Below are 11,205 nucleotides of genomic sequence, written 5' to 3' on the forward strand. Positions count from 1 at the left end.
TCTTGAGCACAATTTTTGGCTACTCTACCCACCTTCACATTTGATGGCACTAGACACAAAATAAAATCTCTTTAGGATTTCTGTAAATATTTGTTTCCATGTATTGTATTATATATTACATTACACATCACATTTTTCTCCTTCCAGTCTGCATTTGTGTTTACTGAAAACAAAAGGTTTGATATTTGATAAGGTTTGAAATAGTTGCCTGTACACACACATGATGACTGGTAATCATGTTGGACTTGATGAATTTATTGAAGTTAGTGTATTTGCGTCAGGCACTCTGCAATCTGAACGGATACTCGCTTCTGTACCACAGGCACAAACCAAACATGCCACCACGGCTTTAGAACATAAGGCTTTGGGTTTAAGTTTTGCTAAATTCATGCACACAATTATGCTTCACAAGCAACAGCAAAACAAAACAAAACCATTTCCCTGTTCTTACTAAATAAAAAAGGCTGACTGAATCTGGCACAGCGCCAATATCAGCATACTAAGGTTTCTTTTCATTAAAATAAAACTGATTTCAAATATTTTCAGTGAGAATACAAAAACAATATTTCTTCAATACAAAAATATAAGAATTGCTATCATCCACCTCTCACCATAATCACAACCAGCAAGGTGAGTGCATAGATGAAAACGAGAAACATAATTGAAAGTCATTACATTGATTTGTCACGGCTTTACAACTTCAGTAGTGATGTCCTCATTTGAATAAATTGAACAAAGTGTTGTATTTTCCTTCAAATACTGCAACACATTATAAGACCCACACAGTTAATTCCAATTATTTACCAAACAATACTCCAGCACAAGCAAGTGGTTTCTTTCACGTATTTAGCATCCATGAAATCATCATTTTAAGACATATTTGTTATTCTGATAGTTCAATTTGTTTTTTCCACTTTCAATTTTAAAACTGTAAATAAACTGTAACACCATTAGGTACACCCGTATACTCATGAGAAACAACAGATTGCAGTCTGCAACTTAAAATGGAAAGATTCTCATTTCATATTATGAACGAGTACCTAATGTTATGTCCGGTGAGTTTGTGGTGGATGGGGATGGTGATTGTAATGGAGAGAGACTAGCCATGAGACACTCCCTTTTTTTTTTCCTGTTATTTTCCTCTGGTGCAGAGCTGATGCAGCTCAGTGGTTCAAAGTTCCTGTAATGCTCTCTGACAGTGATAGAGCAGGCAGTCGGGCAGGTCTGGGACCGGAGAGCGCAACCACACGGCCAGCGTGCCGTCATGCAATCGACAGTGCATCAAACATGGCTGATCCCGGAGGATCTGGCAGGCTACAATTGCTTCCATTCCTGGAGGGGAAAAAAAGAAGAGCTAACTTAACAGTTACATTCAGCATTTTTATGACAATGTAAGGAATGCATCATTCACATTGCAGTTGATGGCACTTTTTTGGTACTCATTTTGTTTGTTTAGCAAATAATAATTTACTGCTTGTAGACCAGTGACAGGATATAAGAACATTTGGAAATTGGGGACGATTACGTGATTTTCACCTGAGGAGATTGGGAGAAAAAGAAAAAAGTTTTTTTGTTTTTTTTTGTATGCTGCAGCAAAAAGTAAACTATATTTGAAGCATCAAGGAGACATGAACGAGCCGAACGATACTTCTTGTCTGCTTTGCCTGATTATAAAGCCACCTCACTAAACAAGCAATTGTCACACATGCAAATCATTTGGTGACATTTAACAAGCTAATAAATCGATAGGGATGTTTGTAGATGAGAGAAGTCACACACCAACGATGTACCGGCATAGACATTTTAGCCTATTAATGAATTAGATAAATCAAATGCACTCATCTAGAGGAATCCCTCAATTTATGTTAAGAAAAACTTAATATTCTTGCATTTAGAAATTCAAGAAATTAAAATAACACACTCTCTTTCAGCCGATATGATCATCTGAAAATCATGTGATCAGCCCCGATTTCTAATTTACATGACTGAATCGGGACAACTATTATAAATGTATCAAGTGGCAATCTTGGCCATTGTTTAACTCATTCACTGCCATTGACGGCTCTAGACGTCAAAAATTCATTTGAACTATTTCTATTAGTTTTCCACTTTTGTCAATAAGAGTATGAAAACTTAAAAAAATATATTGTACATTTAGAACAGATATAAAATTTGTGATTAATCGTGAGTTAATTATTGAAGTCATGTGATTAATTACAATGAAACATGTTATTCACCTGACGTGATTTAAAAAATAAATAAATAAATAAAATATATCCAAATAAAAAATTAGGGGCGTCAGGCGATTACAATTTGAATTGTAATTAATCGCATGACTTCACTAGTTCTAGGTTTTAATACTCTTGTTAACAAAAGTGGGAAAAATGTTTAACTAAAATAAATAATTCTAATTTTTGACATCTATAGTCGTCAATGGCAGTGAATGAGTTAAAAAACGGAAACTGGTCAAACAGCTGACGTGTATCCAGATTCAGTCTGAAAGACAATGTAAAGTACTTGCTTCACTCGGAATGATGACCCATTAGACGTCACAGTGACATGTCCTTACCTATGATGGCCACCACATGAAGGTGAAGTTTCCTCTTTAGCACATCCAACGTCGCCCTCAAAGGATCCTGGACATCCGTAATGAGCGTCAGGTTCTGTTTTGTATCATTCGAGAAGGCCAGCCACATTGTGCCGTACTCCTCTGTGGACAGCGCCAAAGGCCTGAGCACAAAACAGATGAGTCTGACAAAAACAAGCAAATAGTCATATTGATCGCACGCGGCAGCAAAGGTTTCTTCACCTGACGAAGGAGGGAAACGGCAGTTTGTATGAGAAGTGGCTTGTCTGAGGAATTCCATCAGGCATGTTGTAAGAAACACGGCCGGACACTTGAAAATGAACTAAAGGCTTCTTGGCAGTCAGGGAGTACTGAAACACTTCCACGTGGTGGGACTTTAACTCTTCGACTGGACTTTCAGAGATAGAGGACACCTGGGGAGAAAATGGCAAAACATTGGCACAATGAAATAAAAATAATATCCAAGCTCCACCCTAAGACTGAAGTACAGCAAATTTCTACTTTACCGCAACATCTTCTGAGTCCAACTGCACAAGTAACTGCTTCGCATCCGAGTTGGAGGAGTTGGAAATCAAAACAAGCAGCACCAAACTGTCGTCTTTGTGCACGTGGCAGGCGGAGAGATCCACGCTGCGGCAGGAACATAAAGGAGTGATTTCCGAGTGGGTGGCTTCGACGCAGTCAGCAGGGAGGTAAGAGGTGAGACAGAAGTCTTTCGTTCCTGCTGGTTCTTCAGTCTCAACAGATCCAGCAGCGATCAAACCGTTGTCCCCGGCGAGACCGGGCTCGGGTCCCCGCACGTCGCACTCGGTCAGCTCGTCCTCTGCGTCGCAGGTACCGTTAGCAGCAGCGGGGTTCGGAGAACTTGAGGGGAAGGAACGCTCAGGGTCCGTCTTGGAGTCCGGTGGACTCCACAGGAGGTTATCGGCGCTGTTGGGAGTCGGGATGACAGAACTGGATGTCTGCTTTGTGATGTCTGACGATGAGACTTGACCTTTAACCTTTCTCCTCAACCTCTGGGGTTTTAGCTCAGAGTTCCCCATCTGTTTTAAAGACAAAGTGAAAAGTAGGGCTGAACATAAAAAATAAATAAAATCTAAAATATTAAAAAAAATATTGCTGTAGGTGCTTACTGTACATTTATATTTGACATATTTAGGGAAGCATTTCATTTTTGTATTATCTTTTAAGAGAATCAAGTTGAAATTAAGGTTCCACATTTCTCAGCTCACCAAGGACAAAGATGATTGGGAGCCGAGGCCCACAAACAATGACGACGCCAGCTGCTGTTTTTCTTGATTGGCGGCCGGCGCTGGGCTCGGGTTCTGCGAGATGGCGATTTCGCCAATCTGGCCGGCTGAATGGACCGGACTGGGCACTTCCACCTTGACAGCTTCTTCTGCAGACTCCCTCTGGGCCAAGTAGCCTTCCCTCCCCCACACCCGCTTCACTTTATCCAGCTTTAGAGTTGTGGGACTGAAATAGAGAGTAGACATCAATATATACTACTGTCACTTCTTTTTTTTTACTTTTGAGACTATTGATGTAGATGGATGGAATTTTCTTAAGTGCTTTCTCAAGTGGACTTTTGTTGGGTTTTTAAGCTTGGTGGAAATCTAATTTGTTGTCTTAAAACTGTTCCATATGAAAGACGCCTTAGGCTTTTTTTTTTGCTGTGTATTTGAGACATCTCAAGATTTGAAATAGAAATTTTAAATCCCTGGCGCGAGTTCAAAACGAAACATTTTAAACGAAGAGGAGATACGTTTACAAACCCTGCTTTGTGCGAGGGGTCGGTGCCGTCACCCGACAGTCCAGAGCTCACTGAGGGCAAGGTGGGAGACTGTCTGCCGTCTAAACTTCCCAAGGGCATGCTGATAGCTAGCGACAGGCCGTAGGGCTCCGCGCTTAAAGCTGAGGATGGAATAAAAACAAAGCAATTCAGACGCTGTCACATACTACATATATTTTTAAGTTTTACTGAACCTTTTGCTTGAGCCAGCTCTTCCTGACGTTGATGTGGAGACTTATAAGGAGCAGCGCCAGCTGCCAGTGCTTCGGACACGTATTCATCCAAAAATGACAAGGAGGAATCGACCTAGCAAGCCAGAAAATGGTTCTGTGTAACGAACGTGCAGTACTGAATGCTGCTCTATGATCACCATTTCCAAAGTTACTATATGTTACCTCCAGAGGTTCCATGAAGGCATCTCGAGGTAGCACCCGGGCCCACAAGTCAGGATTCAAGTGGAGGTTCTGCAGTTCCTGGGCCCTCTGTCTCAACACTGTGTCCATGGAGCTGCTATATGTTTCGGAAATCCCCTGAAGAGCAGACATACCCGCCTCACCCTCACAGAGTTTCGTCATTGCCAAGAGGACCCAGCTCTTCGTTTCACTGCTGGCCTGCTTCAAGTCCAAAAGCTTGGCCAGAAGACCCAGAACAGTGGCGGGCTCCAAATCTTCTCTCAAATGAGAATATTCGCCAAGGACCTGGAACACAAACAAGACTGTTAGGATTGACCATTTCAAACAATACTGCAACATGTTGGTCAGCATGGATGTTGCACTCACCCAGCTGATGACCTGGAGAAAGCGCTGAGGCAGCTTCTCAGGCTCTCCCTGTAGCAGAGACACATAGGAATCCACTGCAAAAAGCCTCAACATCCTGTCTTGTTCCCCACCCTCAAATCCTGGACCATTCGAAGGAGAAGACACTTGAGACGATTGAAATAAAAAGGAAAGCAAATTTAATTCAATCACAAAAAGCTGACTCGCCTTCTGAGACCAGTTTGAGGAAGTTGTTGGGGATGTCGGGCTGCATCAAGTCTCCACCCAGTGAGAAGACGGTGTTCATGGTGTCAATAAACCACTTGTTGTCTGGTGCATATGTAGAATGTTTCATAGGAAAAGCAATGCAGGTACATTTTCAAATGAGCCATTATTGCTTGTCTGTTTAAAAAAATGTCTAAAAGCACAATTATTCAACACCAGGGATGGTTAACTGGCTGCACCACACTGAGTAGCCCCTTGATTAATTACAAAAATAAAATAAAAAGCATTCTTTTTCAACCCGCCCCCGATGGATAAGCCGCACCTTTGTTTTAGCCACAGGGTTGAATGCAAGTGAAAAAAGTAGCAGCTTGTACTCCAGAAAATACAGTATACTGGCATAAAAAATGCATAGAATTCTGCAAGCACGTCTGTATTTTTTTTTAATTATGGGACTGCTGAGCGTAGCAAGCAAGCAGCACATATTACTATCCTAGAAAAATGGGTATATTCTTTTTATTTTTTAATCTTCCACCGATTTTTCCGCAAGAATGCGGCCTGTACCGTAGATCGCACCGGGATAAATGAGGTATCAAACGATGCAGCTCGATCTGACTCGGTGCGGCATTATTTTTCTAGGAATTCCGACTTACCATGGCGACGCAATACCCTAAAAACTACCCCAAAAAGTGCCATAGGAATGAATGGGAAATGGAAAGACAAAATCACACATCAACCACCTTTTTCCAAGACACGCTGCGCACGCATACGTTATCCGAACGATACGAATTTTAGCTCATTTTGTAGGAATTTTTCCCATCTTTAGCTCAGTGTCGAAATCTTTTTTAAGGAATGAAAGCTCTCCCCTCTGTGCGGGTTCAAAGACAGTGAGTGATATAGCATTTTAACACACTCTGTTTTAGCAATTAGCTAGAGTGCCGGGAAGCAACAAATCTCTTGCCAAAAGTCAAAAGTTTCACTTCAAGTCGTCACCATGGCCACAATCTTTTCTCACTAGACGTCAAATTCTCACATTTTGTAGTCACGAGTGTCTTCTTTCAGACAAACTAACTTTTATTTGGCTAAGGTGTCATTTAGTACCTTTATTTTCACTTTAAGCTCGGACAAGTCGGACCAACTCGCCTATCTCTTCCATGTTAAATTCAGGCGCCTTTCGCTCTTCATTTCTGATAAATCATAAGTTTTCAACCTGCTCTCATTTGGTCATTTTTCATCCGATTAAAAAAATGAGAACATGCTTGTGTTCCCCAAACCCTTGCCGTTCTAACGAGCCATATCTTGAATCTGTATCTTGAACCGTTAAGTCGTGAGAGGCTTTTGTTCAAGGGGTGCGTCTCTCATACAATCTCAATGGAATGTGGGGCGCGTGACGGCTCCAAGTCCAAAATGGGTGTGCGCTCTTAAAGTGACAGTGAGATATTTTTAGTTTCTGTTGATTATGGTTAACTTCCACATTTCTTGACCGATTTTTGTCGTTTAAATTTTAAACTCTTCAGCTCATTTACATTTTTTTAAATACATTTTCAGGGACAGTGAGATACTTTTAGTTGATGTTGATTATGGTTAACTTCCACATTTCTTGAGCGATTCCAGTCGTTTAAATTTTAAACTGTTCAGCTCATTTACAAGAGTCAGAAGTCCCATTAAAAATTTCTGCGGGAATTTTTCTAGTTGATATTGTGATATTAGTTTTTTTTTTTTTGACTTTTTTTAAGACTTGGGAACTATATTCGCCTATTTGTCTTCAAAATGAATATTTTTTTAAATTTACAGTTAAAGTAATGTTACATTGCCCAGCATTAAAAAACAAAAACAAAACTTCCATTCATACATTTTGAAACAGGATTTTGTTTGTTTTTTCTAGGGAATTTCCTTGCCAGGGCTCTACAGGAAACAATTCTTAACGGATTCAGAGATTACTATTAATGTTAATGGTCAAGGTCTCTGACATCAAATGTAATGCTAATAAATATAAAACCGGTTTCAGATTCAGATTAAATGTAATTGTAAACAATAATATTTCTTCCCAAAGGATATTTTTCAGCCACTTCTGCCACCTTCCCCACCAGATCAATGGTCGTGTAGTCATCCTTGCTGGTGCGCAGAAACTCCAGCATTTTCTCCACAATGACAGTGACATTCTTTCCGTTTGTAATCCTAAAGAGCAACTCCAGTGTCTATGTGCAAGCAAGAGATGATTTCAGTGATATCGGGTGAGTGCATAACCTAGAAGGTCCACGCTTGAACCAGCATCTGTCTAACCTCACGCTTAATGATGAGGTCAGGATGATCGAGGCATTCTATGATGGTCATCTGATGCTGCAGGGCCAATTTAGGATCCTGCTGGACCACGTAGGTGAGTGCTTTCAAGCCTGTAGTGCCACCAACACATTTACTTTTGTAAACAGACGTACTGTAGGAAAATACATTGCAGGTTGCCTTTTGTTCTTACCTATATATTTCAAGTTAATCTTTGGCGACAGAATAAAATTGCCAATACATTTTGCAGCTTTTTCCAGGAGTTCACTTTTTGGATGAATTGTGTAAATACATTTCACACACTCGTACAATATCGCTAGAGAAAGATAAATGAGGCGATAAAAGTGAAATTAGAAGTAGATGAAGCAGCACGTGTTATTTCAAATGTGTTATACCATAAGTGATGTTGTGGTTCATCTCTGCTCTTCGTAAGGACTCATCAAGGACTTCGTACATAATCCCACTTGTACTGTATTGCACACACAAAAAAAAAAAAACTGAAAATCAAAGCAGAGCATTTGATGGCCAAATCCATTAAGACTGCGATGAATTACTTCTGGTCACTTCTCCCAAGTAAGGACAGAATCCTGAGAAGCTGGATTTGAAGCCAAGGAGCAGGAACACTATGATAATTGTAGTCCATTGGCAGTCTTCCAGCCACAACCTGCTTCAATATGGTGACAAAACTGCTTGTCAAGTCCTTGTAACCTTCTGGATTCTCCTAAAGGTAGAAACAAACAAACAAGGAGGATAACAGATGTTCAAGTCAATCAAACTAAAATGTGTATATTTAGTTTTATCGTGTCACAGTAAAAAAAAAAATTGCGTCATTAGCAATGATGAAATACAGAAAAAAAAATACCTTGATCATTTGTAAGTAGATGTGCAGCGAGGCTGTCATAACACCCGGATCCTTGTCACACAAAGCTTTGCGAAACTTGTTATGGATGTGTTGAACTTGATTGGGTGCAATTAGGTAAAATTTGTACAGAGCCAGGACTGCTTTTCGTCGAATGATTTCTCTGTGAAAAATTCATGGTCAAGAGCCATGTTGGGTGACGGCCAGTGCATGCATAAAGGACATCCGTCATGTAAACCTAAAAAAAAAAACATTTCTTACTTGGGGTGAGTGAGCTTCTCTTCCACTAGAGGGAGGATAGCCGGTATCATATCTTTGGGGAACAATTGGCTGACAATAGTTAGAGCCATGCACACTTCAATCAGGTTTGTGCTCTGGAGATCCTAAATGCATAAAAAGGCATGGACATGATTAATTCCATTTTAGAACAGTCAATTCTTTATTTAAAAACAAAATAAAACAAAAACATAACCTACCTTTAAGACTGTATTTACAAGGAGGAGGAGGAGCTCATGACTTTCATTCAAAAACAAGGCCACAGCAAGGTAACCTGGAATTTGAAATGACCGACAAAATATTTTTGAGGGAAGCACAAGATATACTATGAGCTCTACCCTGAATTCAAACCATAAGGAATTCAACCCGACATTTTTAGAGCATCAAAAGGATTTGATCCACAAGTGGGAAATGGGGAAATCCCAATTATATATTTTTTGCGCTTGAGTCCATGTCATTTCATTTTGACTATCTGCTGATACTGAATCCCTATCCGATACCTCGGCAATACATAAGCAAGAAAAAAAAAATAGACAGTGTGTCAAAATTTTAAAATAATGGCACACACATACCAACTCTTTTCTCCAAGGCGGTGCCTTGTTGAGCCAACTTGATGGCATGAATGTAGCAGAAGGAAGCCTCATAGCCCAACATTTCACAGTAGATGGCGCGCACCATGAGCTCCTTCATTTGCCTCTGATGATTGACACATGACACCAAAATTCAACATTACACTCCACCTGTTATCAAGGGCAAATAATATATTGAATAAAGCAAACCATGGATGTGTTAGGGGATGACGCTTGATCTTTAATTGCAGTTAGTTCTTGTTGAATCAGTTTATCTTCCTCCTGAACAGGATAAAAACATGACAAAGTGACAGGAGTGTCACATCCAGAACCACAATCCTAAAAAACAGCATCTACCCACCCCCACACACCATCAGACTCGTGAATAACCACCATTTTTTCTTTTGTAAATCCCACTGACTTGAACGTTTACACTGTGTAATACAACACCTCTGCAACTTGCAATAGTTGACAAGTTGAATGACTTCATCTTTGCACATGATATAAAACATTTTCTTTTCGCATCAAGTACTCTTGCTACTGCCAAACAACTACACTATCCTTTTTTTAAAGTTATTGTTTTTATATCGTTCCTATGTACATTACCTACAACACCCTTCTCCCTTCAGTATCCATCTTTTATTATTTAAAATGGCTCTTTATTTAATCTTGTATATTCTTGGTATAAGTGGAGGGAGGCTAGCAGCCATTGTGTTGTTACTGTGCATACGACGAATAAACATCTTGAATATTGAATCTTTAATATAATTTTTTTATTGCAGCTTTATCAAGGAAAATATGATTTTATTCTCCTGAGATTACATTTTATTAGTTCTTGTGAAGAATACAACTTTTTTATTTTTCTATTTACACAATAGGCCTGTATTCGCATAACACGAGTTTTTTTCTTCTCCTAACAATACGAAAATGTTGTCATAACATCACCACCCTTTTCTCTAAAATAGGCACCTTTTGATGAATATGGCATTTAGGATGGCTTTAGGATTATGAGGTGGTCGTTGGGTGGGGGGGGGGGGGGGGGGGTCTCCCATGCAAGGGACCCTGGCTGGACCCAAAGTTTGAGAATCCCGTAAATAAATTATTTTACTCAACTGAGCCACTGAACATATCAACAGATTTTAGAGTATACATTACAGATATATGGGCAGTACAGTAGGACACGCATGTTAAACGTCTTATATATGAAGTTGTATTATATTAAAGCTTGGGGCGAAACCAAACTCACATGCTTTGACGTTAGTTCTGTTATTCCTCGGATGAGGCTTCCCAGTTTGGAGGTGGAAGACAGTTTCGCAGCCCCTGGTTGAGAGTCGAACGACAGCAAGCTCGGCAGAGCTGTCAGGGTTTTCTCTACTACGTCGCTCATTTTGTCCCGCTCGGGAGCTGTTTTGCTTTCTAAACGTTACGCTGCATGCGTCGTTTATCCATCTCTGCCACTTTGTGGTACACGTGCAGTCAATAATTGTTAAACGCTTTAAAAAAGCAAAGGAAGAAAAATGCTTAGACCGCAGGCGGCCATTGCTGTGATGCCATTATGTCACTTCCGTTTTTTTTATTTATTAAAAACTTTATTGACAGTGAACAAATAACAGATCAGGAAAAAAAGTTATACGCCGTTTGTTTTGATATTCAAACGCAGTTTATTATGTTGATAATCTGGCAAACAGTCAATTCTATAACTGTACACTAAACTACAGTAAAATAATTACAGTTAATATGAAATTACAGCCATTAGACAACTGAATGGAAATGAGTACATTCAATTTTTTTAATTAGCATTTTGATATCTAGTGTGGACCACACACATACGTGACTGGATATGCACATTGAGCCTCAGTGGTGTT

General features: G+C 39.8%; 1 protein-coding gene across 1 annotated transcript; it reads right to left on the reverse strand.

Moving 5' to 3' along the window:
- Window positions 1–234: 234 nt before the first annotated feature.
- On the reverse strand, window positions 235–10,886 carry ap4e1 (adaptor related protein complex 4 subunit epsilon 1). Its single transcript, XM_077568812.1, has 21 exons — window positions 10,587–10,886; window positions 9,551–9,622; window positions 9,344–9,467; window positions 8,972–9,045; window positions 8,757–8,878; window positions 8,499–8,658; window positions 8,191–8,357; window positions 8,032–8,105; window positions 7,830–7,952; window positions 7,640–7,749; window positions 7,415–7,554; window positions 5,363–5,475; window positions 5,159–5,277; window positions 4,775–5,077; window positions 4,574–4,685; window positions 4,363–4,501; window positions 3,820–4,063; window positions 3,094–3,630; window positions 2,810–3,000; window positions 2,570–2,730; window positions 235–1,332 (listed from the first exon to the last, which is right to left on the reverse strand). The coding sequence occupies exons 1-21, from the start codon at window positions 10,725–10,727 to the stop codon at window positions 1,172–1,174; spliced, it is 3,387 nt and encodes a 1,128-aa protein (XP_077424938.1). The 5' UTR covers window positions 10,728–10,886; the 3' UTR covers window positions 235–1,171.
- Between the last annotated feature and the right edge of the window lie 319 nt (window positions 10,887–11,205).

This window comes from Vanacampus margaritifer, chromosome 6 (assembly GCF_051991255.1).
Source record: "Vanacampus margaritifer isolate UIUO_Vmar chromosome 6, RoL_Vmar_1.0, whole genome shotgun sequence".
Taxonomy (NCBI): Eukaryota; Metazoa; Chordata; class Actinopteri; order Syngnathiformes; family Syngnathidae; genus Vanacampus; species Vanacampus margaritifer.